Genomic DNA, 27282 nt, shown 5'->3' with positions numbered 1-27282 from the left:
AGACTTGTTTCTTCTATGTTTGCAATGTGATGACAGCACTTCATTCCTGCCATGTGCCTGGCTTCAGAAGCTCTGCTTACATGAGTAGACCCTTCTGCAGCCCAGCACTGAGGTCTGTTGGTGTGCTGCAACAGCGTAGTGCTGGTTAGTTAGCTACCCCATCTCTGACATCAGTAACCTCTGTGCTGGAAATCACTGAAAATCTTCACAGGGCTTCTTGGGAGAGCTGTCCACTCTTGTGCTCAGATTTCACAAAATCACAGAATGGTTTGGATTAGAAGAGACGTTAAAGATGATCTCATTCCAATCCCCCTGTCATGGGCAGGGACACCCACCCTTGGCCATGTTACTCAAAGCCCAATCCAACCTAGCCTTGAACACTTCAGGAATGGTTCTTCCATAACCTCTCTGGGAAACCTCTTCCAGTGCCTCACCTCTTTCACAGTGAAGGACTTCTTATTACTACCTTATCTAAGTCCACCCTTTTTTCAGTTTGAAGCCATTCACTTTGTCCATGTTTGTCCTCTTTCTACATGTCCATGTAGAGACATGTCCTTGTGAAAGGTCTCTCTCCAGCTTTCCTGTAGGTTCCCTCTTAGGTACTTGGTGCTCCAAGGTCTCTCCAGAGTCTCCTCCCATGAGCCTTGCACATGGAAAATAAGGCAGTGATTTGTGACAGCCAACATGGCTTCAATAAATGCAAATAATGCCTGACAAATCTGTTGGTCTTCTGCAGCTGGGTCACAGTTCTGGTCCATGAAGAAAAAGCAACAATATCATCTGCCTGGACTTGAGCAGAACACTTGACACTGTCCTGCACAGCACTGCTGTCTACAGCCTGGAGAGACATGGATTTGTGGGATGGACCAGTGCTCCCTCTCATGAGGGCAGAATAAAGAGGCAGAATAACCTCCTTTGACCTGCTGCCCACAGAATTCTTTTGATGCAGAGCAGGATATGATTTCTGGGCTGTGAGCTGACATTGTCAGCTCATGTCCAGACTCTTGTCCACCAGCACCCCCAAGTCCTTCTTGGTAGAGCTGCTCTCTGTCCATTCTCTGCCCAGCCTGTCTTCATGCTTGGGTTTGCCGTGACCCAGGTGCAGGACCATCACTTGGCCTTGTTGAGCCCCACAGGGCCCATGTGGTTTCACTGGTTACATTTTAGGAAGTTGTCTGCAGTGCCATGTGGGAGGTGAGCTCTTTGGATGAGTGTTGTATTGAGCCCTGTGAGTAAATATTGATGCATTTGTTTACTTGATTGGGATGAAGCTGACTAATCAGAAGAACATGGTGGATTTAATTATGTAACAGAGTGCATAATGTGATTAAAGACTTTGGAATGTGCTTGAAAGCAAAAAGTAGAAACAATTACACATTGCAATACAGGTTTGTTAGTTCCATCGTTGTCTGTACCCTTAAGTGTGACGTGTTTCTTTTAAGACTTTTCTTTTTCATTCTTTTTGTTAAGAAAAATTTTTAATTCTGTCCAGGTATTTGAGATACAGTAATATAGTGTATTATTTTAAACAGAAGGTGGAGAGGATAATTTTTTATGCTCAGAGAGGTACTTTTAAATTTTTATTTTATAATTATATGGATTCCTATTATAAAATGCTGTAACTGAAAGGAACAGAGACCAGAACTGATGATATTCTTTATTCACCCTGTTGAGGACTGTATGTATCATCCCACTGAGTCCTGCTATGATGTGCAGCAGCTTTGGCTCAGTTTTGGGCATAATTTCCTCTTGGTGTTCTCTTTAGTCCCTGTCATTTGTGACTTGTTGACATGCAATAAAATGGTGCGTAAAAGAATGAAGTCTAGATACCTCCTTAATTCAAGGTATTAGTATTAAGCTAGGTATTTCTTAGAGATAATATTTACAAATTTTCATTAGGAGGTATAACTCCTCAGCAGTATCTCTTTAAAAAAGGTATTTAAAAAATACCTTGTCAGAGTAATGAAATTATAGTTTTTTAAGACTCACTTGACTTTCCACACCATCACCCTGCTTTTGACTAAGTTCTTTCTATAAACAATAAATCACTTTTAAGGCCATGGAGCAAATCCACCTTTGGCATAAGTTGACACAGTCCTATTGTTGCTCCCACTTACATAGCACAGACTATTGCCAAGCATAGTTGTAATAGAACCTATCTAGAAATCTGACTCTGCCATTGTAGTCTTACTTTGCCAGATAGGCTGGTTGTTTTTTCTTTTGGTCCAGCTTCCTTAAACAACAAAATGTGGCTTTCCAGCTTGGAATTTGATCATTTAAATCCACTTAAACTAGCAATAAAGGGTTTTCAAAAAGATCTCTTTCAGGAACTATAGGATTGGATTAATTCATGTGCTGCGCTTTCCACAAGATCAAGTGTTCAAATGGGCTGTTATTTTAAGAAGCTACTGCCATTATTGAGGGGAAGTGGAGGGATGGGGGTGGGGGAAGGATTTTGGAAAGGATTTACAGTGTATAAATGGTAGCACTTCCTTGTCCTGAAGTTATTTTGTCAGTGTGCCAGTCCATTACTGCCATGTTTGCATGTTTCTGCAAGGTACTAAACTAGAATTAAAAGCTTTTGGCTATTAAGTGAAACAATAGATCTTTGTACAATTTTTTAAACTGCAATTGAATCAGCTGTTATTTAATAAAATTGCTCTAACAATCATACAAAAAAGCTTTAGAAACCTCTGCAAATTTGCTCTTTAAGGATTCTTCCACAAAACTACTGCCCGTAGTAGTTAATAGAAAAGATATATTTTCATTTGAAAGAGACCGTTCATGCCTTGGAGGCTGAACTAAAAATAAATTTTGGAGCATATCCCAACTGTAAATACTTGATATTTATTATGTACATAGTATTCTTTTTTGTTTTCTTCCTTTCGGATCTTACTATATAAGGAGGGTGACTGGCATGAAGAACATCACTTTTCAAAAGGTGTAGTGTTTTAATTACCTTTGAGAGAGAACTTTTCCTTGTATGTAATAATATTTACCTTAAAAGAAGCTATTGGAAGAATACATAGAATGATAGAATAATCTAAGTTGGGTGGGACCTACAGGGATCATCAAATCCAAGTCCTGCACCAGACACCCCAAGAGTCTCACTATGTGCCTGACTGTGTTGTCCAAACATTTTGAACTCTGTCAGGCTGGTGCTGTGACCACTGCCCTAGGGAGCCTGTTCCAGTGCCCAACCACCCTGTGGACAAAGAACCTTTTCCTATTATCCAACCTAAACCTCCCCTGACAGAACTTCAGGTTGTTTCCTTGGGTCCTGGTCACCACAGAGAAGAGACCAATGTCTGCTCCTTTGCTTCCCCTTGGGAGGGTGTTGTAACTGCAGTGAGGTGTCCTGTCAGTCTCAGCCACTCCTCACACGGCTTCTCCTGCAGACCCTTCACCATCCTCACAGCCATCATTTGGTCACTCTAACAGTTCAATGCCCTTCTTACACCTTTTTACCCCCAGCACTCGAGGTGAGGCTGGCCCAGTGCAGAGCAGAGCAGGACAATCCCCTCCCTTGCCTGGTTCGTGATGCTGTCCCTGATGCCCCCAGGACAGGGTTGGCCCTCCTGGCTGCCAGGGCACTGCTGGCTCCTGTTCAACTTGCCATTGACCCACAGCCCCAGGTCCCTTTCCCCAGCACTGCTTTCCAGTGTCTCATTCCCCAGTCTATACGCACATCCAGGGTTGCCCTGGCCCAGGTGCAGAATCTGTCACTCTCCCTTGTTAAACTCCGTATGGTTGGTGATTACCTAGGCCTCTGATTTGTCATGGTCTCTCTGCAGGGCCTCCCTGCCTTTTAGGGAGTCCAAATCATCTGCAAACCTACTTAGTATCCCTTTAAGTCTTGTGTCCCAGTAATTTATGAAGGTATTGAAGAGCAAAAGGCTGAGAATGGAGCAGAACCCCACCAGTGACAGGTCACCCCTGTCACTGTAACCTTTTGTATCCCACCCATGAGCCAGTTGCTCACACATCAAAGGATGTGTTTATCCAGCTGTGAACTGCACATTTTCCGCAGAAGGATCCTGTGAGAGACAATATCAAAAGCTTGGCTGAAGTGCAGAAAGATAAGAGTAACATCCACTGGCTTCCCTTGCTTAACTGGGTGGGCTACCTTGTAATGAAAGGAAGTTGGGTTTGACAAGCAGGACTTTTCCCACATGAAGCCATGCTGGCTATGATCAGTGACTGCATTGTCCTCCAGGTGTTTTTCAGTACCTCCCAGAAGAATCTTCTCCATAATCTTACTGAGCATTGCAGTGAGACTGACAGACTCAGTTTCCAGGGTCCTCCTTCTTGCCCTTTTTGAAAACTTAGACAACATTAGCCAGCTTCCAGTCAGCTGGGACCTCTCTGGATTCCCAGGACTGTTCAAAGCCTTTGAGAGAGGCCTTGTGGAGACATCAGCCATCTCTTTAGGTATTCTCAAATTAATTCCATCAGGCCCCTTAGATTTCTAGGGATCCAGTTGGAGCAGCAGATCCCACACAAGTTTATGGTCAAGTGAGCATTAATTATTCTCCCAGCCATGGTCCTCCAGCTCAGGCCACTGCGACCCTCTTAGCCTTTTATCAGTATTGAAGACAGGCCTAACACATCTCAGCCTTGTCCGTGTCCCTGTTTGCAAGGTGTCCATCCCCATCCTGTAACAGGCTAATCTGTTTTCTGCCCTGCCTTTTGCCATTAATATATTTTAAAACAACTCTTTCTGTTGTCCTGCACGGTTCTGGGCAGCTTCAACTCCACATGAGTTTTCCCCCTACATTGGCAGCAGCATATCTGTATTCTTCCCATAGCACCTGACCTACACCTACAAAGTGGACATAAACCTTCTTTTTTCACCTTATTTCCAAGAGAAGATCATTTCTTCTGGCCTTCTGCTCGTCTGCTTGACTTCCAACACTTAGGAATAACCTTCTCCTATGCACTTAGGAGGTGATGCTTAGAAAGTGGCAGGCACTGATGGGGCCCCTTCAAAAGCATTTTCGAAGGGGACCCTACTCACTAGCTCCCTGAGCAGACTGAAGTTTGCTCTCCCCAAGTCCAAGGCTGAAGGTTTGCTGGCACTTCTGCCCTGTCAACAGAGATTCTAAACTTCATCACTTTGTGGTCTCTGAGGCCAACACAGCCACCAGTCTCCACTTCACTCATGACACGCTGTCTGTTAACAGAGCCACAAATCACCCTTTAATAGCCAGCACCATGCAGCCAGGACATAAATCCAATGGAGATTGGACACTGACAGTGGACAGTCGAGGCCTGATCAAAGTCACACCATCATCACTGGGTGCTGCTGTACCCAACATGCTGGCACTTCAGTACAAACTGGAGTCCAAGGCACTAAAATATCAGTGCACACCACTGAGTGTCAATGCATTTTTTTCCATTGCACTGGCAGTAGAATGCAGGACACAGTTTGCTTTCACCTGGAGAAGCATCCAGTACATGTGGAAGCACAGTCCCACCCCCTGCCATGGGTTGATCCAGGCTGCACTGGAAAAGGGCAAGGCTCCAGAATACTTAGAGAACATTGATGGCATCATTGTATGAGCAAACACAGCAGGGAAAACTTATTTGAATGGGAAGGAGATTATCCAGGTTCTCCTGAAGGCTGGTTTTGCCATAAAGGTCAAGGGACCTGCTCAGGAAATTGAATTTAAGGAGTAAAATGGGAAGATAGAAGTCATCAGACTCCAGTGGGTGTGGCCAGCAAAATAGCAGCTAAGTCCCTGCCAACCAGGTAGAAGGAAACACAGGCTTTCCTAGGCACTGTGGGGTTTGGAGAATGCATATTTCAGAGCACAGTCAGATTGTCAGCCCTCTCTATCAAGTGACGTGGAAGAAGAATTATTTCAAATGGGGCCCTGAACAAAAAGAAGCTTTTGAACAAATTAAGCAGGAGTCCTTGGGCCAGTCAGAACAGGGCGCGTTGTGCGGAATGTGCTGTACGCTGCAGCCAGGGAGAATGGACGGAAGGGACCTGGAGAGACTCAAGGATGACCTCATGGGTTCAGGAGTCTGGGATACAGAGGATTTGAGGCCAGCTACACACCAGCTGAGAAAAAGATTCTAGCAGTTTATGAAGGGGTTCAAGCTGCCTCAGAAGTGATGGGCACTGAAGCACAGGTTGCAGAGCTGAAAGCCACCCTGCTGTCTTTACATATTGCTGAATGAGAGAAATGGACAGTGCTCTACCTCTACACTGGCTTGTGGGTGTTGGCAAACACTCTCTGGTTGTGCCTGGACTGAGAGAAAAGGACCAATTGGCAATGCAGAAGGAAACCCATCTGGGCTGATGGACTGTGGCAAGACACTGCTGCCCAGGTAGAGGAGCTGGCACTTGTAAGAGTGTGTCATGTAGATGCACACAAATGCATCAGAATGCACACTGACTATATTGATTTGATCTCTGAGGAAAAAAATATTAATTATTTTTTATCATAGTATTTAATTTCTGATGGTCCAGGTGGTAGCAATAATGTCTAGGTTTCTGAACATGGACAAAGAAAGACCACAGGGAACTCAACCTTTGTTTTATCTCTAGCCAACAGATGGCTGAAATCTGGTTTTTATTCCAGAATTTCTAATAAAGTTTATTTCCATGGGAAATCTGGGTGTAAAAGCTGTTGTCTCTCTAAATCTTTTCTGAAGTTCTTTTTAGGTTCAAATTGTGATTGTTCACTTTTTGTCCCTTCCCCTGCCCTGCAGCATTGTTAGGGATATAATTTAATTAAGATGTTGATATTAAGTTTCCTGAAAAATTGCTTTCTGCTTTAGACAAATGCTCAGAAATGCTAATGAAACTCTAGGCCATGGGTGGATGAATGTGTCCACTGCCAAGATACTAAATTGGGCTAATTAACTTTCTATTATGTTCGGTATGAGCTGATTGTTAAGGTATGGTGAGAGGGAATGCTTTCATCTCCGTAAGAGAGGAGTAATACTTAACTTTGATTTTATAATTTGGCGATACATGAAAAAGTCCACACTGCCTACAAACATCACCATATTGGCAATCATGCAGGCTTTCAAATGAGATCCGTGCAGTAGAATTCATGACAGTGGTTTGTTCCTGGCTCTTGACTGAAACTGTGTAGACCATTTCTGGTGGTTTTAATGCCTCACTAGTTCTTGCCTACATTTTCAACAGGATTTGAAATCAGTAGCATCCAGGCTCTATTATACACATTTTAAAAGCAATTTTTATAAGACATTTTAGCATTTTTATACCTTCCTGTTATTTAAAAAAAAAAAAAAAAGGGGAGAGAGAAGGGGCCATCTTCTGAAGAGACAGAAATGAATCATCTTTAGCTGTATTTCAGTTACAAGATGCTAAACTTTTTTACTTTATCTCTTTAGTGATTTCCTATGTTATAAATTAAACAAATTCCATGTATTTAAAGAATGAACTCCCTATTCCATATAAAGTTCTCTAAGCATTTGAGAAGCCTCCCAATGGGTTTGCATCTTACATGCATAGGGCTTCATGCAGATGATATCTAAAGTTCAAAGGCAAAACAATCAGTCTGGAATTTCTTGTAGGAGCCAGCTTGTGTCTTCTGTTCTGTATTTGCATTTCTACACAGCTGATGGCTATTCTTAAGAACTTTTGTATTTCATTGTCTTTTATTGGGGCTGTCCTCTCAGAGAGAAGCAAATGCTCTTCTGAAGGGCCCCCTGTACTCATGTTTGGGTAGCCTGTGAGCTGAGCCTGTGAGCCTCCTGCCACAGGCACGATCAGCCAAACCTGTAATGCAGCATCAGGCAGCAGCTGGAATTCTCTGTTAACTCAGCTCCATTTGCAGAGTTGCCAAATACCCAGATCTTGCCAGACCTGGCCAGCTTTCAACAAGTTTGTCAGTTGCTTGGATCAGAGCACAGCCTGGATGATTGGGAGTTTTTGTATGCCTGGGTTGAAACAGCTGCAGTTTGGCTCATGTGGAGGCAAAACCCAGCGCCCCACTTTCCCATGGGGAATGCTGTGGCTAGTCCCTGCACTTGTACCATCTGAGCTGGCAGGAGAGCCATGAGGGAAGCGTGCCTCTCATGGGTTGGGCCAGATTCAACTTCTTCAAGGCTGGAGGGGACAGGGTTAATGCTGCAGTTGTTTTTCAGATTTATATCTACATAATGGGCTGCAGTTGTTTTACATGTTTTTCAAAGACTTATGCAACCAAATGAGCTGTATGTGTAGATTTTAATTATACCCACTGGTTGTTACTGGCTTAAAAATGTACTCTAATCTAGGAAGGGGAGCAGACAGCCAAAACAGAGCAATGTGCAAATGTTCAATTTACTTAGGGTTTTTTTAAACTTCAAACTGAGATCTCAGGCAATAGACTGTGCTGGTGGTTGCTTATTTACTGGATGTGTTTCACTCTGTTTTCTGCTACCTTCTTTACAGATGCATTCTGTGTTAGGAAACTGCTGAAAAGTAGCTGGAAAGTTACTGAAAAATTTAGAAAAGCTCTGAAGTTGCACATGCCTGTGGTCCAGCCCCTAGTCTTCTTCCAAAATACAGAATCTTCAGGTGGACAGTTATTCTGAAATACAGAATAAAACATATATTGCCATAATAATCCAAAGAGTTTATTTAAAAAAAATATTAAGTGGTCATAGTAACCAGTGGTCTTTGAAGAAAGTGTTACAGGTAGATTAATTACTGTAAGTAAATTGGTTTGCAATTATCCCATGAAGTAAGGGAAGTTCACTTTGTACAGCTTAGTAAAAAAAATAAATAAGTAAATCCAAACAGGTGCTTCAAATCTGAAGAGGTGGAAAGTATTATGAGCATAAAAGATACAGAAACAGCAAGGATAACATATCCTGAGCTATCCGTTGTCAATATCCCTCAGGTTCATAAGGATATTTCTGCTCATCAAGTCTTGGAACACTAGATGCAATTCTTAAGTCTTGCTGCATTTTCATGTTACAAAAATATTTGGTTTAGATTAACCTTTACTCAATTGCTCTCACTCTTTTAAGCCTCTTCCTGGCCTCTTGTTATGCCAACATGGTTCAGGATTACATTGCTATAATGTTCATGACTTTCCATATACTAAGGTGATTATTAGCAATTGCTGACCCACAGGCAGCCATACCAAGTGAGTTGTGTTGGAGGATGTAGTCATTGCTCTCATTTTTGGGCTTAATTTTAACTTTGAACTCTGTTGGGCCTTGAAAGGGCTAAAGATGCCTAGCTGGGCACATCCTCAGGGATTTCACCCTGTGTTATAAAGATGATGTGCCAGAGAGGGCATGTATATTGAGAATGTAACTGAGCAGCTGTTTGGACTTTATACATGGGATGTGGTCTTAAAGAAATGATCTTCCCTACTTCCCTTAAAGTAATCTTCCCTACTTACCTGCCTTCCTGCTTTGGAGGCTCAGGCCATACTGCACAGATTTCTGGGGTCTTTAAGCTTTTTGAAACTTCGTCATTTGTCAATTTTTCTATCCTACAACTCCAAAAATAATAAAAAAAAATTATGTCTAAATTTCAGACTTTCTGTCAACACCTAGCAATGCCCTGAAGCTTCTGCTTGCAGAATCTCTGTTGCATTTCACTGACATTAGTTCCTAAGGAATTCTAAAATAGACACTGTGCAAGAAACTTTATGTGATAAATCTAAATTGTGAGCACTTGTGTTTACAGTTAATGGTACATGGAAGCAAAGTCCATACATTTCAGATTTGAAGTGGGAGTTTGTGTTAATGCAGTAATAGAGTTTGCCAAAGAAAACTGTATGTGAAAATGGAACTGCTGGAGCACAACCTGAGAATGAAAAGTATAAAGCTGCTGGGGATCCCAGAAATCTCTCTGAAGAGCAGCTGGGTGGATATTTTGCTGAGTTTGAAGGCTAAAATCAGGAGTCTGTAGCTTGCCAGCTCCTGTGTTGCATAAGGCAATTGCTTCTTTTCTGTAAGAAAGCAGCCATTAAAGAGGCTTGCCTTTTATTAATGCCCTGTAGTTCAAAGCGTGTATTACTGAAACAAGACTTTTAATGCTATGATGCAAAGCTGGAAATTTTATATGAAAACTGCATTTGTTTTGGTTTCAGTGGTGGGTTTTTTGGTTTTATTGGTTTTTTTGAAAGCTGTCCCAGAATACATGCTAACACAGAAGGGGCATGGAGGATTTTTATCAGAGGGTTCTGTGTGTATTGGCAGATGCCATCTCATATTAAAATAGAAGGACACAGGCTGTGTGCAGCACTTCACTTTACTGTGGCTGGTGCTAAAGGCGAGAGAGGGGAAAATAATCTCACACAGCTCCTGGTAAATCCATACCTGCTTCTGTCAATGTCTTAAAAACTTGCACTGCACTCTAGAAGTTGTTTGCAGAAACTCACTGATTGAATGTTTTAAAACTCTGAATACATAATTTTCCCAGCTTGTACTGGTGCCAGGTCTGATTTGAAAACAAAATGTATTTCCTCTCTTTCTCCTAAGATAATTTTTGAACTCTTTTGGTTACATGTATGCAAGTGACGGGATAATGATATGGAATGCCACCATTATTGAAAAGTCACATTTTTTACAGTTGCTCTTGGGAGTATGTAAAATGGGTGCAGTGTGAAGCTATAATTTTTATTTGTTTAAAGAAAATAATAAAAAAAACCCCAAATAACTGGTAAGTATTGATAATGATTACCTGTAGATGTTAGATTTTTCTTTTAAGACAGTCTGATCTGCCAAACATCAGTATGGCTCTCCCTACAAAATATGAGTGATTTTGTACTCATACGCAAATGAGTGACAGTATCTTGGTGATGCAGTCAGGAAAAGATGAAGATCCTTTTGACTTTTATAGCAAAACCTTCATGGTTTAATTTTAGGTCTAAGGTGAAATTCTACATGCTGCTCCTTATTTTTCACAGACAGATTGCCTCTGTGCTGTGTGATGAAGCAGTGGAAGGCAGCCTTGGTTTTCAAATGGTCTTGTTTCCTGTGCCAGCTCACCAGCCACACTTACCTACCTGCCTGTGCTGGTGCAAGGAGGAAGCAGAAGCCAGAGAGGGCTTACAGAGGAAGGCAGAAGACACCTCCAGTTTCAGGACTGTTCTGGGGCTTTCCCAATCATTTAATCTGAGGGTGGTAATTTTTCTATTATTGGGTTTGGGATGTGTCAAAAAGGGCTTACTTCTAAAATTGCTTTAATGCTGATAAAATCTCAAGCCCTTCAAAGATCAGTAAATTGTATTCTTCTACGGTGACTGATCAGGGTGCTGCATGTGAGAGGAGACCACACTGGACTTCCTCATGCACAGAATGTGCTGCTTTAGTGGTAACTCATGGCCCTTTCTCCTTCAGACCAGGTCTCGGGAACTTTGGTGCTTCTGCCACTCAGCCTGTGGTAGAAAGCCACCAAAAGCCAGATGTCATCTACTGTGTTTATTTTAGCTGTTATTATTGAAGGAGGAGTTGAGGCCTTGAGGGATAGCATTGTAAGCTAGGTGCTGCTTCTAAAATATGTAAACGTTACAGTTAGTTCAGAAAGTCAGCCAGGTTATCAGTGAGTCACTTTGTGGCTGAGATATCTGGTGAATTGCTTGCCTGTCTAACCTGGTAGTAGCAAAGCTTAAATGTCTTCTATTTCTAGGTTTTTTTTTCAATTATTTAATCAGCAAAACAGGGTCTCTAGGCAGCTCTGTATCTTTATCATTCTTGTTTGTTTGTGTGAAGGTATTGGTTGGTGAGGAAACTGTAAATCATATAGTTGGAAGGCAAGTTAGACTTTTAAAAGTCAACAAAGGGTTGACATCCATTAGAAAATGAAGAAGAATGATCTGCCTTGGGGAGGGATGTTTTTACTCAAAATAAACCTTGACAATGAGTGTATATGAGTTCATAGTGTTTTTCAAACATTCTTGCACTTAAAATATTTTCAGAGCACTCAGATTGAAATTACAGAGAACAATAGTATGATATGCTTGCATATAAGTTTGACTGGGTTCCATGTTTGTCATAATAGGAAATAGCAAATACAGTATTCACTTAGCATCCATAATTCAGCCGTATTCTTTATTTGCTTTGGATTTTGGTAAGTAGTGTGTTGAACTACTTTCAGGCCCTGGAGAAAATCTGTATTACAGAGAATGTTAATTCTGCCCAGAAAAAAATCTGGAGCATGACCTTCTTCCAGACAAGAGCAAGGTCCAGACAGAGATTGAACCCTCTGATGGGGTGTAATTCTGCTTTTTCTCCCCCCCTGTTTTTCTTTACACAAATGAAAATTTCCTTGTTAGAAGTTTAGTGTCTTAAATTAAGACTTGATATTTATTTTTTTTTCTGATTTTATCATGTTCCTCTTTACTTTTGTGGCATTTCCCCTAGATATATGGACCACCCAGTTGTTTTAAGCCAGATGTCAAAATACCATTCAGTAAGAGGATTTGCAGGAAGTAGCTCTGCAAATGGTTAAGCAGAGAACCTCACTATAGCAGAGCCTTACTGCTAATACCACCTTAGCAATTGCCATCAGCTACAGTTTTACAAGTCTAACCCCTAAATGTGGATTTTTTCTGTTCTTCTACGTATGGTGTAATGATTTATAAAGAAAATTTATGTGAGCTGAGTAGTAAAAATTACTGTCCTTTTTAGTTTGACTGACATTTAAATAATTTCTGAAAACACTCGTTCTTGGTCTTTTGGCAAAGACTGGCTCTGTCTGGACTCTTGTGCTTTGTCTGTCAAATGCTGGTTAAGGAAGTCTTCATTCCCTTGCTGGTTTAATATTGTGACCAAAATGTGGAAAAGGTCATTTGCCCTGAATAAGGCATAGGCTTGTTTAGGAGAGATGTAAGTGCTTCACCTGTTGGCATATCTGTAAAAAATCTCCTGCTTCAGAGTAGTTCAGGGATGTCATACACAGCTGTGCCCTCTGTTGAAGCAGAAAACATCATAAAAAGTGTCTGTCAATGTGGGGTTTTTATCTGAGTAATACTTCAGGTCAAGAAATTTGGGGATCTGACAAGATTTTGTTGTGATAGCCTTGTAGCTGTTCTCCAGTTGAATCTGAACCTCATTAAATTAGTTCACTCCTACTCTAACAGTCTGTTTACCCCAACTGGGCTTTGCATTCCTCACAATGAACATAATTTTTCACCTTTTCTTGTTAAGTACTGAATAGTTATGAGACCTGTACATTTCCAATAGGAAAAAGCAGTGTCAACCTACTGATCTTTCACCTGCTGCAGAGGTGGCTCTTGAACTGCTGGGAATGGTAGCTGCTCCTCTGCTCACTGAAACGTCTGGATGCAATAAAAAGAGGCCACCCCTCTCCTCAGGAAGAACAGGAATGTTTTACAGCAATAAAAGAAATCTATCTCAAATCAGTTCAGGCTGGGCTATCAAGAATGTGGCTTTAAGTGGCAATAACAGGCTTATCTATTGTGAAGAGAAAATGAGCTATGTTGTAATGGGAATGAGAATCCAACCCTCAATGTAGCCCTTGGTCCAAATCAAGTCTTACATGTTTGTTTTTGTTTACCTAAGTCATTGCACAACCAGGAAATGGGAGGAAAAATTGTTTGCTTTCATATCAAGGAAAGTTTATTCATAGAAGATGCAAGTAAAATGCACCACTCCTTAAGGCATCCAGATGGAGAGAACTCCAGTGTTTGGAAACCTGCAGTTTTTGCCTCAAATATTTTTGGAAATTATGTAGCTTGTAAAGAATTATTCTGTACTGAAATGAATGTCTACAGTCTTCTTTGTTTCAAGAGCCTTCCTTGGTATATAGCAGTCCTCAGTATCTACTAGTCAAGTGTTTGGGTTTGGGGTTTTTCTTTGTTTGTTTTGGGTTGGCTGTTTAGTTTGTTTGGGTTTTGTAACTAAAAAAAACAAACCAAAAACCCAAATACAAAAAACCCCAAACCAAAGTAGGGGCTATTACCTTTAAAAACAGAATTGGTTCTTAAGGAGGAGGGATTGTCTAACACTCTAAATAGTTTAGCTTAAATATGACTGTAATAGATTCATTCCATTCTGGAGTTGTTCTCTCTGTAGATCAGGATTTGTATTTACTAAACCAGCAGTTAAGTAACCCTATCCCTATCCCTATTCCCCTCCAATTGCTTTGAGACTATTAAGAAGAAATTTCTCACTACAGGTTTGTGTGAGAGATAGTACTAGAACAAGGATGCAGAGAGGAGACACACAGCAAGCCATTCTTAGTGAAATAAAACATCTGCGTGTGTAATGACTTGTTGAGAACTGCCATGGGAATTGTTTTTGTTGGTGGGATTCATGTGTTCATAGGAGCATAGCCTGAAAAGAGTTATTTTTAATTTTCTCTGATACTTCTTTGCAGTCAGATTTTACCTAAATAAAACTTCTTTAGCACTTGCGTGTTCATGTTGCATTTGGCACTGTCCTACAAAGTCTGTCCATAAAACCTCAGTGCCCCAGATTTAGCCAAGTTATTATTATTCAGGTATTTATTATTACTATGAATATTATCAAATGTAAGTTAGCTGAGTGTGTGCTTCACAATCTTCCTAATACATAAGTGAATTTGATTATATTTTGTGTTTACACAAATGTATCTGAACATGTTTTGGTATTTTGCTGGTATGTTGTGCTGGCTAAATTAGAGGTGTTGGAATTTGTAAGACTCCTCTTGTGTCCCTCCCCCAGTCATTTTCCCAGAGCCTGAGAAACCACTTCTTCCAAAGAATGTTTATACAACTTTGCATTGGTCACCAAGTACATGAAGTTTTGATTTTGAATGACTGGAGAACAGACAGCAGCAGTGCTTCTTGTGCTCTTGGAAGTGTTAACTCTTCAGTTTGTTTATGGCAGCAGAATTTGCAGGATGAACACACAGAATGCTTTTATATTTGCAGAGAAAGGTTCAAGGCTTAAGTGCTGCCTGTCTGCCATTTGCAGTTAGTAGCAGCTGGTGTAGAAGGAAGGACTCCTTTTAGGAAGTGAGGTGGTTGCTGTACGTGATAGCACTGTTCCAGAACCTCTTCTGTTTTGATTAATTCTCCTCTCTTAGTCATGTTGTCTGCAGGTTTCTTTCTCTGCTGAGTTTTCAAGAAGGCTGCAAAGAAGTCTATGGCTTAAAGAAACATTGTGTTGCAGTTGACAGACTCTGTGTCTGAAATACCCATTTCATTCCTGCCTGTTGTTCTAAGTTTCCCTGGTTAGCAGGCTGAACTTTCAGTGTTAGCTTTAACACTTAAAGGAAGCAGTTTTTCAAAGTATAAACTCCTAAATGGAGAGCCATGTGGCTCCATGATTTATCATGTTTCTTTTACATTCCAGGGGAAAATTCCTTTTACACAGGGGTGCATAATGTTAAAAATTATTACCGCCTTCAAAAGATACTAGAAACAATCCCAGGAATACTGGCTATTTCAGTTTGGTGCATGTTTGATGATGGTACTAGCTTTCCACAGATAAAGAAATAGTAATTAGAAGTGTTTTGTCTTGAATTCTTGTTTTACATTACTCCCACTGAAAAACTGCTCTGTGCACATCAGACTAATGTTGGAAGGACTCACATGGTAGCAGGACGTTGGCCCATATCTTAAGACTTGACGACATTGATACGCTATGCATCAGGAGGATAAACACTTCTCTGTTTTCAGAAACTTTTCCTTCATTTTTGCTTCAGGGCAAAATGAAGTCAGCAGCATCTCTGTAGCCCTCCTATGAATTTTGATGTGCCCAGCCTGAGGATGTCAAACATAAAATTTCAGCTGTAAAAAGGCTTGAATTCAGTATAATTTCTTTGGTTTGTTCTGTAATTACATCGTAGGTAATTGATGCTTGAAAGTGCATGCCATGGTGTGGTTGGTAATGTCTGCAGTTTCACACTGTCTAAACAAGCAAGTGCTTGGGGTAAGCAGCAAAACCGCAAGTGGAAAAAATACATCTCTGGCATAGTCTCACAAGTGGCTTTGATTTCTCCAGGTGATACACACAGTAAAGTGTTTTCCCCAACCCAGACACGAAGGACAGAAGAGCTTTATAAATGACAGTGCAGAAGTACAGCTTGATGTAGTTTAGGGAAATGCAGAATCATGTTTTAGAGGAACTAAATTTTGTCCACTGAAAGGGGAAAATCTAACTAAATCTGACTAAATCTAACTAAATCTGACTATTATGACTGAAATGTCTACTACAAAGTCAGTTATTGTGATTGTTTTCTTTATTAATTCTCCAAGCCCAGGCATTCTTTGGGAATATATTACCTCACTAGGGACATAAATGAAGAAATTGTGTGGGACTAGATGTACATAAGGTATATGATATGAGTTGATGGGACAGCAGCCTGTGTAAAATCATAGAGTCATGGGGGTTGTCATGTCATGTTCAGGTTGGAAAATACCTCTAAGATCATTGAGTCCAACCATTAACCCATGTCTGCCACTAAACAGTGTTCCCCCACCAGTGGCACATCTGCTTGTCTCTTAAACACGTCCAAGAGCCTTCCAGGACTGGTAACACCACCAGCTCCCTGGGCAGCTTTTTCCAGGGCTTGACAGCCCTTTCAGTGAAGGATATTTTCCTCATGTCCAATCTAAGCCTCCTCTGGTGCAGCTTGAGACCATTTCCTCTCATCCTATCCTGAGTTCCCTGGGAGAAGAGACCGACCCCCATCTGGCTACACGCTCCTGTCTGGGAGTTGTAGAGAGTGACAAGGTTCCCCCTGAGCCTCCTTTGCTCCAGACTAAACAGCCCCAGCTCCCTCAGCTGCTTCTCAAGTTCTTGTTCTCTAAATCTTGGCCAGCCTTGTTACCCTTCTCTGGACGTGTTCCAGCACATCAACATCTTTCTTGTAATGAGGGTCCCAAAATGCACATGTTATTTGAGCTGCATTGTGAAAGTATGACTACAAAGTCTTTTTGATGTGCCATCTCACTTCCAGAACTGTTATCTTCCTGGGAGGCAGTGGAAGGATGCCAAAAGATCTAACAACAGAGAGGAAAGAACTTGCCAGTATGCAGTTAGTGAATGAGAGAGAAATGATATTATAATAATAATAATAATAATAATAAATAAATGTTTTCTTCCAGTTTTCACCTGGCAGCCACAAAAGGGCATGCAGAGTGCCTCAGGATCATGGTAACACATGGTGCAGATGTGACAGCCCAAGATGGTGCAGGTATGCCTCTCTGAACCTATACTAGTAGTATGATACACTCAATTTGTTTATATAGGTATTGATGTGCAGAGTGAAAATACAGATCTGACAGTTTTGCTTTCCCCCACACACCCTGTAGGAAAAGCAGTTGTAACACTTGCAGGTTTGGGCATACTTGCTTTCCTGCACACAGAATTCAGAATTTAAAGTCCTTAAAACTTTTGTCCTAATGCTATACGTTTCAGCATTTGTAGTGGCCTCTAGATGTAAAATAGTTGCTCAGTTTTTTAGATTGCTATTTTTAAGTGAAAAAAAACCAAAACAAACAAACAAAAAACCCCAAACAAAAAACCAAAAAAATTCTTACCCCCACCTCTTCTTATTACTATGGGTTGCATCAAGATCTTCAGTCTGGCTTTCATGTTTATCCAAGCTATTAATCCCATTAACTTTACAGGAGATGCAGTAAGACATTACCTCATGATTATGACAAGTGAAAACAGCTGATACAGGCCAAAACAGAGCTGAGAGCTATTAAATATGATGTTTCAGTTCTCAAAAGTCCTGTGCTTAATTACTGCTTCACTAGGAGAATGATGGGAGCTGAATTTGAAACTGGCAAACTCTCCTTATAGATTTCAGTTGACACATCTGCAGAATCTGTGCCCAGCATTTTCTCTGGCTAGCTGAGCCACCTGGATGACCTGTCAGCATTCTGTCTCTCCAGGAATGATCTGTGATTGCTGGGCTCATGGGTTCTGTTTTGCCACTCATTTCAGCCTGAGGGAATCTGTCATATGTGGGAATGATTTGCCTCTATAAAGAAGTGTCTCTGATACTGGAAGAAGCATTTGTATTTTACATAATGATAAGGGAATATATGTACCTAATGCAGACTATAATTCTAAACTCATGCTTCACCTGGCCTGATGATTTATGGGTTGCTTGCACAGTAAGAGGTTGCCTGCCTACTTCTACCTGAAAGTGTCAGCCCAGTGCTCTTTAGTGACATCTCTATGTAAAAGTCACATAATTTGCAATGAGCGTTTCCTATCACAAGTGTCTTTGTCTTTATTGAGTACTACATCCTGAGTCCTTCTTTTCTTAGTTGCATGGATAATTTCTTCATTTACTGTCTTGTCATCTTCAATTTTTCAGATGCTCTGTAAGATGAAGCTGGAGGAGAGACTTCAGTGTTTCATCATAAATCCATAGTCAGTAGATCGTGGCATTGCGTAGCTAAATATGAATTCAGAGGGGCTAAATAAATTATTTGAAATGCAAACCAATGTAGACCTGTGTTTGATAGGTAATAGGGAATCTGTGTGGTGCAAACTAAAGTAGGCCTGTGTCTTCCAAGTGCATTTCATGGCTGACACAAATTTAGTATAGCTGTAGGTGGTGAATTTGCCAGGTTTTGCTCTTGATGCTGTTTTATGTTTTCATTTCCAATATCAGGAATCATAACAGACATCTGTGTGCAAGGGAGACTGTGAATAGTGGAGAATTGTTTTCTAAGAAACAAGATATAATGTACAATCTTGCACTTACTTCTGCCAAGGTGTATTCTGACATGAGGTTTTTGTCACTCCTTTATATGAATTAAGACTTCAAGTATTCTGTTACTTGCCTGAACAACAGGTAGTAAAGACATTCTGGTTGATGTAGGTTTTTACTTTATTTTCTCTACCCTTACTTTTTATGTGTCATGACAGGAACAAGACAGATAATTCAAGATTTTGTCATGGATGATTTTATTCCTGTGCTTTGGCATGATTGAATAATTAATTTTCTTTGCTTTTATTCATTTAGGGCACAGTGCTTTGCATCTTGCAGCAAAGAACAGCCATCCTGATTGCGTTAAGAGGTTACTTCAGGTAAAAGAAAAATCAAATTTATTTTGAGTTCTGAAAATTTAATTTAGTTCCATTAGATGTGGACTCGTTTTATGCTAATATTATTATAGATTATTATGCTAATAATCTGCACCACAGTTCTATACTGTTTGCTGTCTATACTCTCCTTGGCATCAAGAGTTTAAACACAAAGAATTTAAGAACCTCTTAGGCACTGTGAATGGATGATATAAAACAGTGTGTCTTCCCTGAGTGGTCTGCAAATACAGATTTCCATGTCCAGCTGCTCTGACATAGCTTGGTTGGGTTTCAAGTAGGTTGTAACTTCAGTTTAACTTCCTGTGTTTGGTCTGTGTGGTTGGATGATTTGGAATTGGGTGGATGAAGAGTTACAGGGGAAGAGGTTTTTCTCTTCTGAGGGGATTCTGATAATGTTCCACTGGAATGCTTTTTGTCTGTTCACAGTAGAAATGTTTTCAAGTTTAAAGTCAAAGAAAGATGAAAACAAAGTAGTTTGGACCCAAAAATAATATGGAAATTATCTAATCTTCAATGAAATGAGGTAAAGGACAGTGAGGGGTTAGAAAGGGAGTTGAAAGAATGGAGAGAGAAAATAAGAGAAACAAAAGTGAAGATGAGCAGAAGTCTCATTGTGTTGAAGATGAGTGCTAGTAAGCAAAGACATTAGTAAGCAAAGACACTGTCTATGTCAGCTCCATTTCAGAAATACAGATATGTTTTCATGGTGGTGATCAGAGAAACAGAACATATTTTTCTAAGCTTGGAGTTATCAGTAAATCTCAGATAAAATAATGAATACAGACTGAGAATACAGATGAAATAATGATTAACAGCCCCACCTGAACACGATGGTGCAGAAAGAGATTGGATCCTGTATCCCAGCCTCCAGACTGTTTTTCCCTGGTTGCCTCAGGGCTCTCCAGCTGTCCAGTGACTGACCTCTGTCAGTGTCTCTGACAGCACAGAGTCCAGTTTCACTGATTCCCAGCTCCGTACCCCGTGCAGGCTGTCTGCCCTGCTGCTGCACAGGCGGGAAGGGTTATCCTGAGCCAGCGCAGCCCGTGCCATCGCGGCGATGCACATCGCCATCAGGCCGTCACTGCCGGCATCGCGGCAGCAGCACCCGCGGCTCAGAACTAGCATATTATATTAGAACTAAACATGTTCAACCATGTTTAACACCAAGGATCTGCTGCCCTTCCACTTGACTGCTGCAGCCACACACTGCTTTTGTTGATGCTTCTCTAGTTTTATTTCAATATGCAGATTTATAAATATGTTCCTATGTGCGATATGTTGGTAATATTCTCCAGTAATTCATGCCCTTAGGATTATCTTCTGTGGACCTTAGTGTGTGTGCAAGGAATGTCTAACTGGTGTTGAACTAAAACAGGCTGAATAGTTATTTTACACAGGCAGAATCATGACATTTTTGTTACACAGTATAACAGTCTGTGTAATCCTGTTTTCCTAGATAATCATAGGCATGTTGGAGACAGTGCTGCATGTGGAAGTCAAAAATTATGTTTGTTTTCTAGCAACATGTCATTTTAGGGTCCTGTCTTCTCCTGTCCAAGGAAGAACACTGAAACTTGTGAAGGGTTTAGAGAACCAGTCATGTGAGGGAGCTGGTGGTATTTAGCCTGGAAAAGAGGAGGCTTAGGGTAGAGCATATCACAGTGAGAAAAGAGGAAATGGCCTCAAGTTGCACCCAGGGAACTTTACATGTTAGGAAAATGTCTTCACCTGGAGGGATTTAAGAGATGTGTAGATGTGAGACATGTTTTAGTGATGAACTTGGCAGTACTGGGTTAATAGTTGGATTTGATCATCATGATGGTTAGTTTCAACCCAAGTGACCTAAGTTTCAATGATACTCTGTCTTTGTTGTAACTAAAACAAAAATCTTCTGTACCAAAATGAGCCTTCATAAGGACTTGAATTATATTTTCATTACTAATTATTGCTTCAAAGTCTAGGTTGATTAATAGTATCTGATAATTATAATACAACAAGATATAACTGGACTGTTGGTGCTTATTTTTAAAAATGCTAATAAACCTTTATTGCATTTGATAGTGGACCCATAGGAACCTCATGAACTTTAACAAGGCCAGGTGCTGATGCTGCACCTGGGTCAGCCCAGAGAGCCAAACGTGTCCTGGGCTGCATCCAGAGCCCCGTGGGCAGCAGGGGAGGGAGGGGATTCTGCCCCTCTGCTCTGCTCTGCTGAGACCCAGCTGGAGCATCCAGAGCTGGGGTCCCTGCACAGGAGGGACAGGGACCTGCTGGAGCCAGCACAGAGGAGGGCCATGAAGGTGATCAGAGGGATGCCTTGAGAAGCTACCTAGAACAGAGGCTGGACAGTGTTAAAGGAATAAAGTAGGTATTTATTAAAAAGGCCTTCAAAGGATACTTTTGTACCTTGGGCAGTACAAGAGCCTGGCTGTGGCTACACCCAAGATGGACAATGGGTCACACATTTTCACACTTTTATAAATTTGGTCCATTTGCATGTTGGGGTCAATTGTCCAGTTACAGCTTCAGGTTCTGAAGTCTCATCCTCCCAGACTGCTCTCCTCAATTCACTGTTGTTTATCCTGTTTGGGGTCTGAAGCTGCAACAGTGTCCTTGGTTCTCGGGCTGGAAAAGGATTGTTTTGTCTAACTAAAAATTGAGAGGAGATCTTGCTAATACTTTATATGAAGTTCAGAGTTATATCCTCATGCAGTACAGAATCTGGAAAATATGAAAGCTACAACTTAAGGCATCAAGAGAGATGGAGCACCTCTGCTGTGAGAAAAGGCTGAGACTGTAGTGTTCAGCCTGGAGCAAAGAAGGCTCCCAGGAGACCTTAGAACTGCTTTTCAGTATCTAAACGGGCCACACAAGAAAACCAGAGAGGGAATTTTTACATAAAGTATGTCATGATAGGACAAGTGGCAACAGCTTCAAACTGAAGGAGGGTAGGTTTAGATTCGGTATTAGGAATAAATTCTTTACTGTGAGGGTGGTGAGGCACTGGCACAGGTTGACCAGAGAAGCTGTGGATGCCCCGTGATGGCAGTGTTCAATGCTACAGTGGATGGGGCTTTGAGCAACCTGGTCTGGTGGAAGGTGTCCCTGCCCATGGCAGGGAGTTGGAACAGGATGATCTTTAAGGTCTCTTCTAATCCAAACCATGCCACAGTTCTATGAAATTATGCAGGACAAATTGCCTTAGGACATGGTTGCTTTGGTTTTTACTCAAATGTTAAAAAAAAAATCTGAGGCAAAGGAGAGGTTTTATTTACTGATTTATTTATTTACTTAATTTTTTATTTACTGGCTTAAATTATTCTGAAACCATAAAATTTCTTAGGGCAAGTTCTCTTAACCATGAGTATTTCCTATGGCTTCAATTTAAGTTGGTATGAAGACAGGAAATAGATTGGTAGAGGGAGAAGCTGTACCTTCCTTCAGTGTTCTTCTTTAAAGCAGCACATAAATATTTTTGCAAAGGTGTTAAGCACTCTGTCTATATAAAACATGTGTTTTATTTTGTTTGTATTTCTCTAATTGCTTTTTATTCCTTTTCCTTACTGAATTATGCAGAGTAAATGCCCAGCCGACAGCACTGACAATTCTGGGAAAACAGCTTTACATTATGCAGGTAACTTCTTTGATGAAAGTTTCTCCTGCTTTGTTGTGCTTGATATTCCTAGCTCATCAGCCTAGAATTTGTTTTTTGTACCCCACTGTAATGCTGTAGTATTGCAAGTAGAAGTGTGAGATGAAAATTTTGAAATTGGGGTTTAATGGGCTTTCACAATTGTCTTGTTTTTTTCTAATTTAATTTTATTTTCTTTTAGCTGCATGTGGATGTCTTCAGGCAGTTCAACTCCTGTGTGAGCACAAATGTCCCATTAACACCAAAGATTTGGTAAGTACGCCTTCTCCTGTTGTGTACTGCAGATTCTTCAGAGCTGTTGTTGCCCTCATGCCATGCCATTACCACACTCCATCTCGGGTGCAGTAGTTCAAAGCAATGCTGTGCTCATACCTTCTGGGATTTCTCTGCTGGAGGAAGTTCCTTTTGCAGCTTGCCATTGCAGAAGTGTGGAAGCACTTCACCATCAGATAACATAGTGGCAGGATTTGCTGGTTGTTGAGACACTGGCATCAGTAGTTAGGATCAATTCTTACACATTCAAAACATAATTAAAAGTGCTTCCATTGTCCCCAGGAGGCTTTGGAAAAGGTCCAATATTGTTGCCAAGGGCTGCAAAATGTTCACAAAGCCCAATCAGAGTATGATAAACCTGCAAATAAAAAATATACCTGACATATTCCAAAGGTTCAGACACTACATTCACTACTGTGAAATGTCTACAACCAACCAGGTCTGGTTTTGGGAATGATGCAACTGCCTGATAGAAAACCTAATGACAAAAGGAAGGGATCTGTAAAGCAGAGGCCAGGAGGAAGTGATAAAGGTACTCAAACTTGTTTGGTTTTGGCTTTGGTCTATATCTGGTCTTTCTAGCAGAAACAAGATTTCAGTTGACGCATTTTAAAGGTATAAAAGGTTTGTTCGGTCTTAAGGCTGTAGGAGTATATTAAAAATGTGCTGAGTTGCATCATGGCTGGTTATAGGAAATAGAGGCCAGCCTCAGAGGTGCATGACAAAATGATAAGCAAAGGTCAGAATTTGGGTAGTGGACCTAATTGGCAAATTCCAGTTAGCTACTAGTAAAAAAATAGCCTCATCTAGAAGATGGTCAAACGTTGGAACTGGTACCTAGAGCTGTGTCTTTACCTTTGGAGATGCTTAAAACATGACTGGACAAGTCTCTGAGCGATGTGCTGAAACTTTAAGTTTGCCTAGCTTTGGATTGAGAAACCCCAGATATCTCTAAAGGTGTCTTACAACTGTGTTATTCTATGACTTTATGAAAGCTTGTATTTTTGCCTAGTACTTAGTTAAAATTACCATTTTTGTTTTAGAGCTATGGAAAGATATTTTGTAGTTTCAAAATAACGGTGTTTTAGCATCGGGCAAACAGCAAAGGGAATACAAAAGCAAAAATTGTTCCTATTCCCTGTGTTTTGCATCATCCCCAGCAGACAAGGGAATGATAGCACACTCAACTATAAACAAACTGTTTATGGTACACAGGAAAAATGTACTAATAGCACCTCATTTTTGCTATGTAAAGTTAAAATTTATAGCTGACCTTAAATCTCAGTGTGTTTTTGTAAGTGGATGGAATATTGTTCATAGTTTCTTTGTATGCATTTTTAGGATGGGAACATACCTCTGTTGCTTGCAGTACAACATGGTCATACAGAAGTTTGCAAATACCTTCTGGATCATGGAGCAGACATCAACACCAGGGATAAAAATGGAAGGTACAGCAGGTTAACATGTTGATTCTTCACCAAAGCTGACTGTCAAATGAAGATTTCTTCTCAGATCCTTCCCAAAATTGTTGATGTTAGGTGAAATAATGCTTTCTGTACTAGATAGCATATCCTGATTGCTGAGAAGGCTTACTGAAATCTGACTGAAGTCAAAGATGAAGCAGAAACTATGTGACTATAAAAATAATCTGCCTGTGAGATTTCCCTTAGGCTACCAGAGCAGTATAGCCCATTTTTAAAATGTTCCCTATATGAATATGATTGATAGCACTTACCCACACATCACTTTCTAAGTGTCCCAGTTTGAAATGCTGCTCTCTTCTTGGAATGAGTTAATACCTCCAACTTAAATACTTAAAACTGCTACTTGAGAGCAAAATCTGTGGAGGGTTGCTTTTTCTGCCATAATGCAGCCACAGCAGCAAGAAAAAAATACAGTAAATCTCTGTAGTGGAGATACTGTTATTTTAGAAGGTGCCAATTAGAGATTTTTCTGCATTAAGAAGTAGTACATGTATCAGAAAACTTTTTGAAAAGCGACATCCTTGTGGTGAAAAATGCACTTGTTCTGATGATACTGACAAAGATCAAGAGTCTTAGAAAACTGTGGACTGTTTTATAAACAGCTGGTTAAACTGTGGAGGTAAAGTAGGATACTGAGAAGACTTGGCATTTACACTTCATAGCAATTTTGATTATTCTGTGTGACACAATGCTGATTCTGTTCTCTGGCGACACCTGTGAGTATAAAACTGGGCCCTAACTTGTTTTTTATCAGTCCAAAGTTCATTAGAGTGCTCTTTGTTTCCAATTGTCTGAAGAAAACCCCTTTGTTTTCTGTCAGTTTTCATGGCCTCATTGTTGCTTTGAACCCATGGTGCTGCACATGCTGGGGCCTCTGCCTTCCCCTCACTCTCCTAGTGTTTAATCAGTAGACAATGTTCAGACTTTCTGCTTTAATTGGACAGAGGAGTCATAGATAGGGATCCCATTTCTGTGTTTTTTTTAAGATAGTACTGTGTGTAGGAGCAACAAAACTTTGTTCGTGGAATATGCTGGTTTACTTCTTGCTTTAATTGTGATGAGGGAAGTGACTACTCCTGCATCTCATGTTCACAGAAGTAGTTAAGATTTTACTGAAACAGGAGAAACCTCCTTGGGAGAAGAGAGGGATAACCTTCAAAAATGGCATTTCCAGATTCCTATCATGTCCAGACTAAGTGAATTATTTTGGCAATCTAAAACCATCCCTGTTACTCAGGAGGTGTTATCCGAATTATCACTCACCGCTACTTTTATCACAGCACTGCAGCATCATCACTTTTCCAAGTGACTCACCCATTACAGTATGTTAAATTCATTAGTGAAACTGTTGTCTTAATAGTTAGCAAACATTATCACTGTAGTAACTTTTCAGCATCATATCTGCACTGAGGAATGTGTTTGACAGTAAACTTGGCCAACCTATTTGACATGTTTTCATGCTGAGAAAGGAGAACTGTGCCTGAGCAGGAAGGCAGTATTAGACCATGCTTGGAAGCATGCTTGAGGTTTTCTGTGTGTTTGTAATTTCTCTGTGTGTTTGTTCTGCATGTCTCTTTCGACCCCTTCAAATAATTGGGAAAAGCAGATGCAACCTGTTGGGAGAAGATTCCTTCTGTATGCTGTGCTTACTCTAGGAGCTTTCTCTGTGCAGCTGCCCTGGATTGGAAAGGGAATTGTTTGTGATTTCTCATTAACTTATTTTTTTCTTTATTTTTAGGTTGACAGGGTTTGAGGTCAAACTCATCTCTTGGACTCACTGAAGATCTTTTAGATTTGTTTGTCTTTTTGATTGAAATCTGTTTGTCTGATTTGTCTTGAACACATGTGAAGGAGAGCAGGAATGAAATAAAGGTTTTCATGTTGTACCACCACTGTAATCAGAGTGTAGCAGTGAGGCTTATTAGTCTGACTTTATCCTGCAGTCTTTTCTATCTTTGACTCTCCTCTCAGCCTCAAGAAGCCATTTTTAGAAATGTCTGCAGACTTGTATTTGCAGCTGGCGTGTATGAGGAAGAGGAGGGAGAGCTGGCAGGTGTTTGTAAGAAGAAACAGCAGTTATATTTATGTACCAATAAGCATGTTGATGGAATCTTGAGCTTTATTGCACAATAACAGTCACCCTTTTTTTTCCCTGAAAAATGAGCTGCTAAAGAGAATGCCATTGACACTTGCCGTTTGTGTTTTGTTTTCTTTTCTCTTCTTCAGAACTGCTTTGATGATGGCTTGTGAAGCTAGTAGCCTTAACATGGTGGATGCTTTCCTTAGGAGAGGTGCTGATGTCAGTTTAGTAGATGTCTTTGGACAGAATGCCCTGCATTACGCCAAACTCTCGGAGAATACAGGGATCCAGAATCTCCTGTCGTCAAAGATATCGCAGGATGCAGGTATGTGAGAGAGGCTGACCTGTAGTTTGTTACTTCTTGAACAGGCTACATGGATGCTTAGCACTGAACAAATTTACTTCAAAGTGTAGCCTGAAATGTTGCGAAAGCCATTTGCAAGGCTGAGACTTCCCAAAAACTCTTTGCCATAGCTGGTAATATTTAGCATGGGATAAAGCCCTGAGCAGGACAAAAAGGTGTTTTGGAGAAAGACAACTTGATGTGGCTGCATCATGAAATTTTGCATACATTTTGGAATGGATTCTCTTTTTTACATAGAACCCCTCAGCAGAGGGATTGGAGAATGAACTAAATTAGACAGAGCATTGCATGGTCAAACTACAATGGATTTCTAAAGTAGGAAGCTTAATGCATAAGAATGGTGCAAGATTATAATAGAATAAGAATTGTCATGAAGAATTTCTTCAAATTTTTTCTCAAAATGAAACCAGACAGTAGAAGAGAA

General features: G+C 40.6%; 1 protein-coding gene across 3 annotated transcripts in view; it reads left to right on the top strand.

The window, feature by feature from the left end:
* RAI14 (retinoic acid induced 14) overlaps positions 1-27282 on the top strand; it is an 88084-nt gene that overhangs the window by 50411 nt on the left and 10391 nt on the right. For all 3 annotated transcript variants that reach the window (XM_014256957.2, XM_014256955.2, XM_014256956.2), the window contains 6 exons: positions 17043-17131; positions 18923-18987; positions 22582-22639; positions 22839-22909; positions 24272-24378; positions 26641-26819. In XM_014256957.2, coding sequence (XP_014112432.1) covers positions 17043-17131; positions 18923-18987; positions 22582-22639; positions 22839-22909; positions 24272-24378; positions 26641-26819 — 569 coding nt within the window. The remainder of the gene's footprint in view (positions 1-17042; positions 17132-18922; positions 18988-22581; positions 22640-22838; positions 22910-24271; positions 24379-26640; positions 26820-27282) is intronic.

This window comes from Pseudopodoces humilis, chromosome 4, assembly GCF_049639895.1.
Source record: "Pseudopodoces humilis isolate 2021_Gansu_Grassland_sample_001 chromosome 4, ASM4963989v1, whole genome shotgun sequence".
NCBI classification, from domain to species: Eukaryota; Metazoa; Chordata; class Aves; order Passeriformes; family Paridae; genus Pseudopodoces; species Pseudopodoces humilis.
Note: the sequence above shows the minus strand (reverse complement) of the source record. Positions and strands in the feature narration are given on the sequence as shown.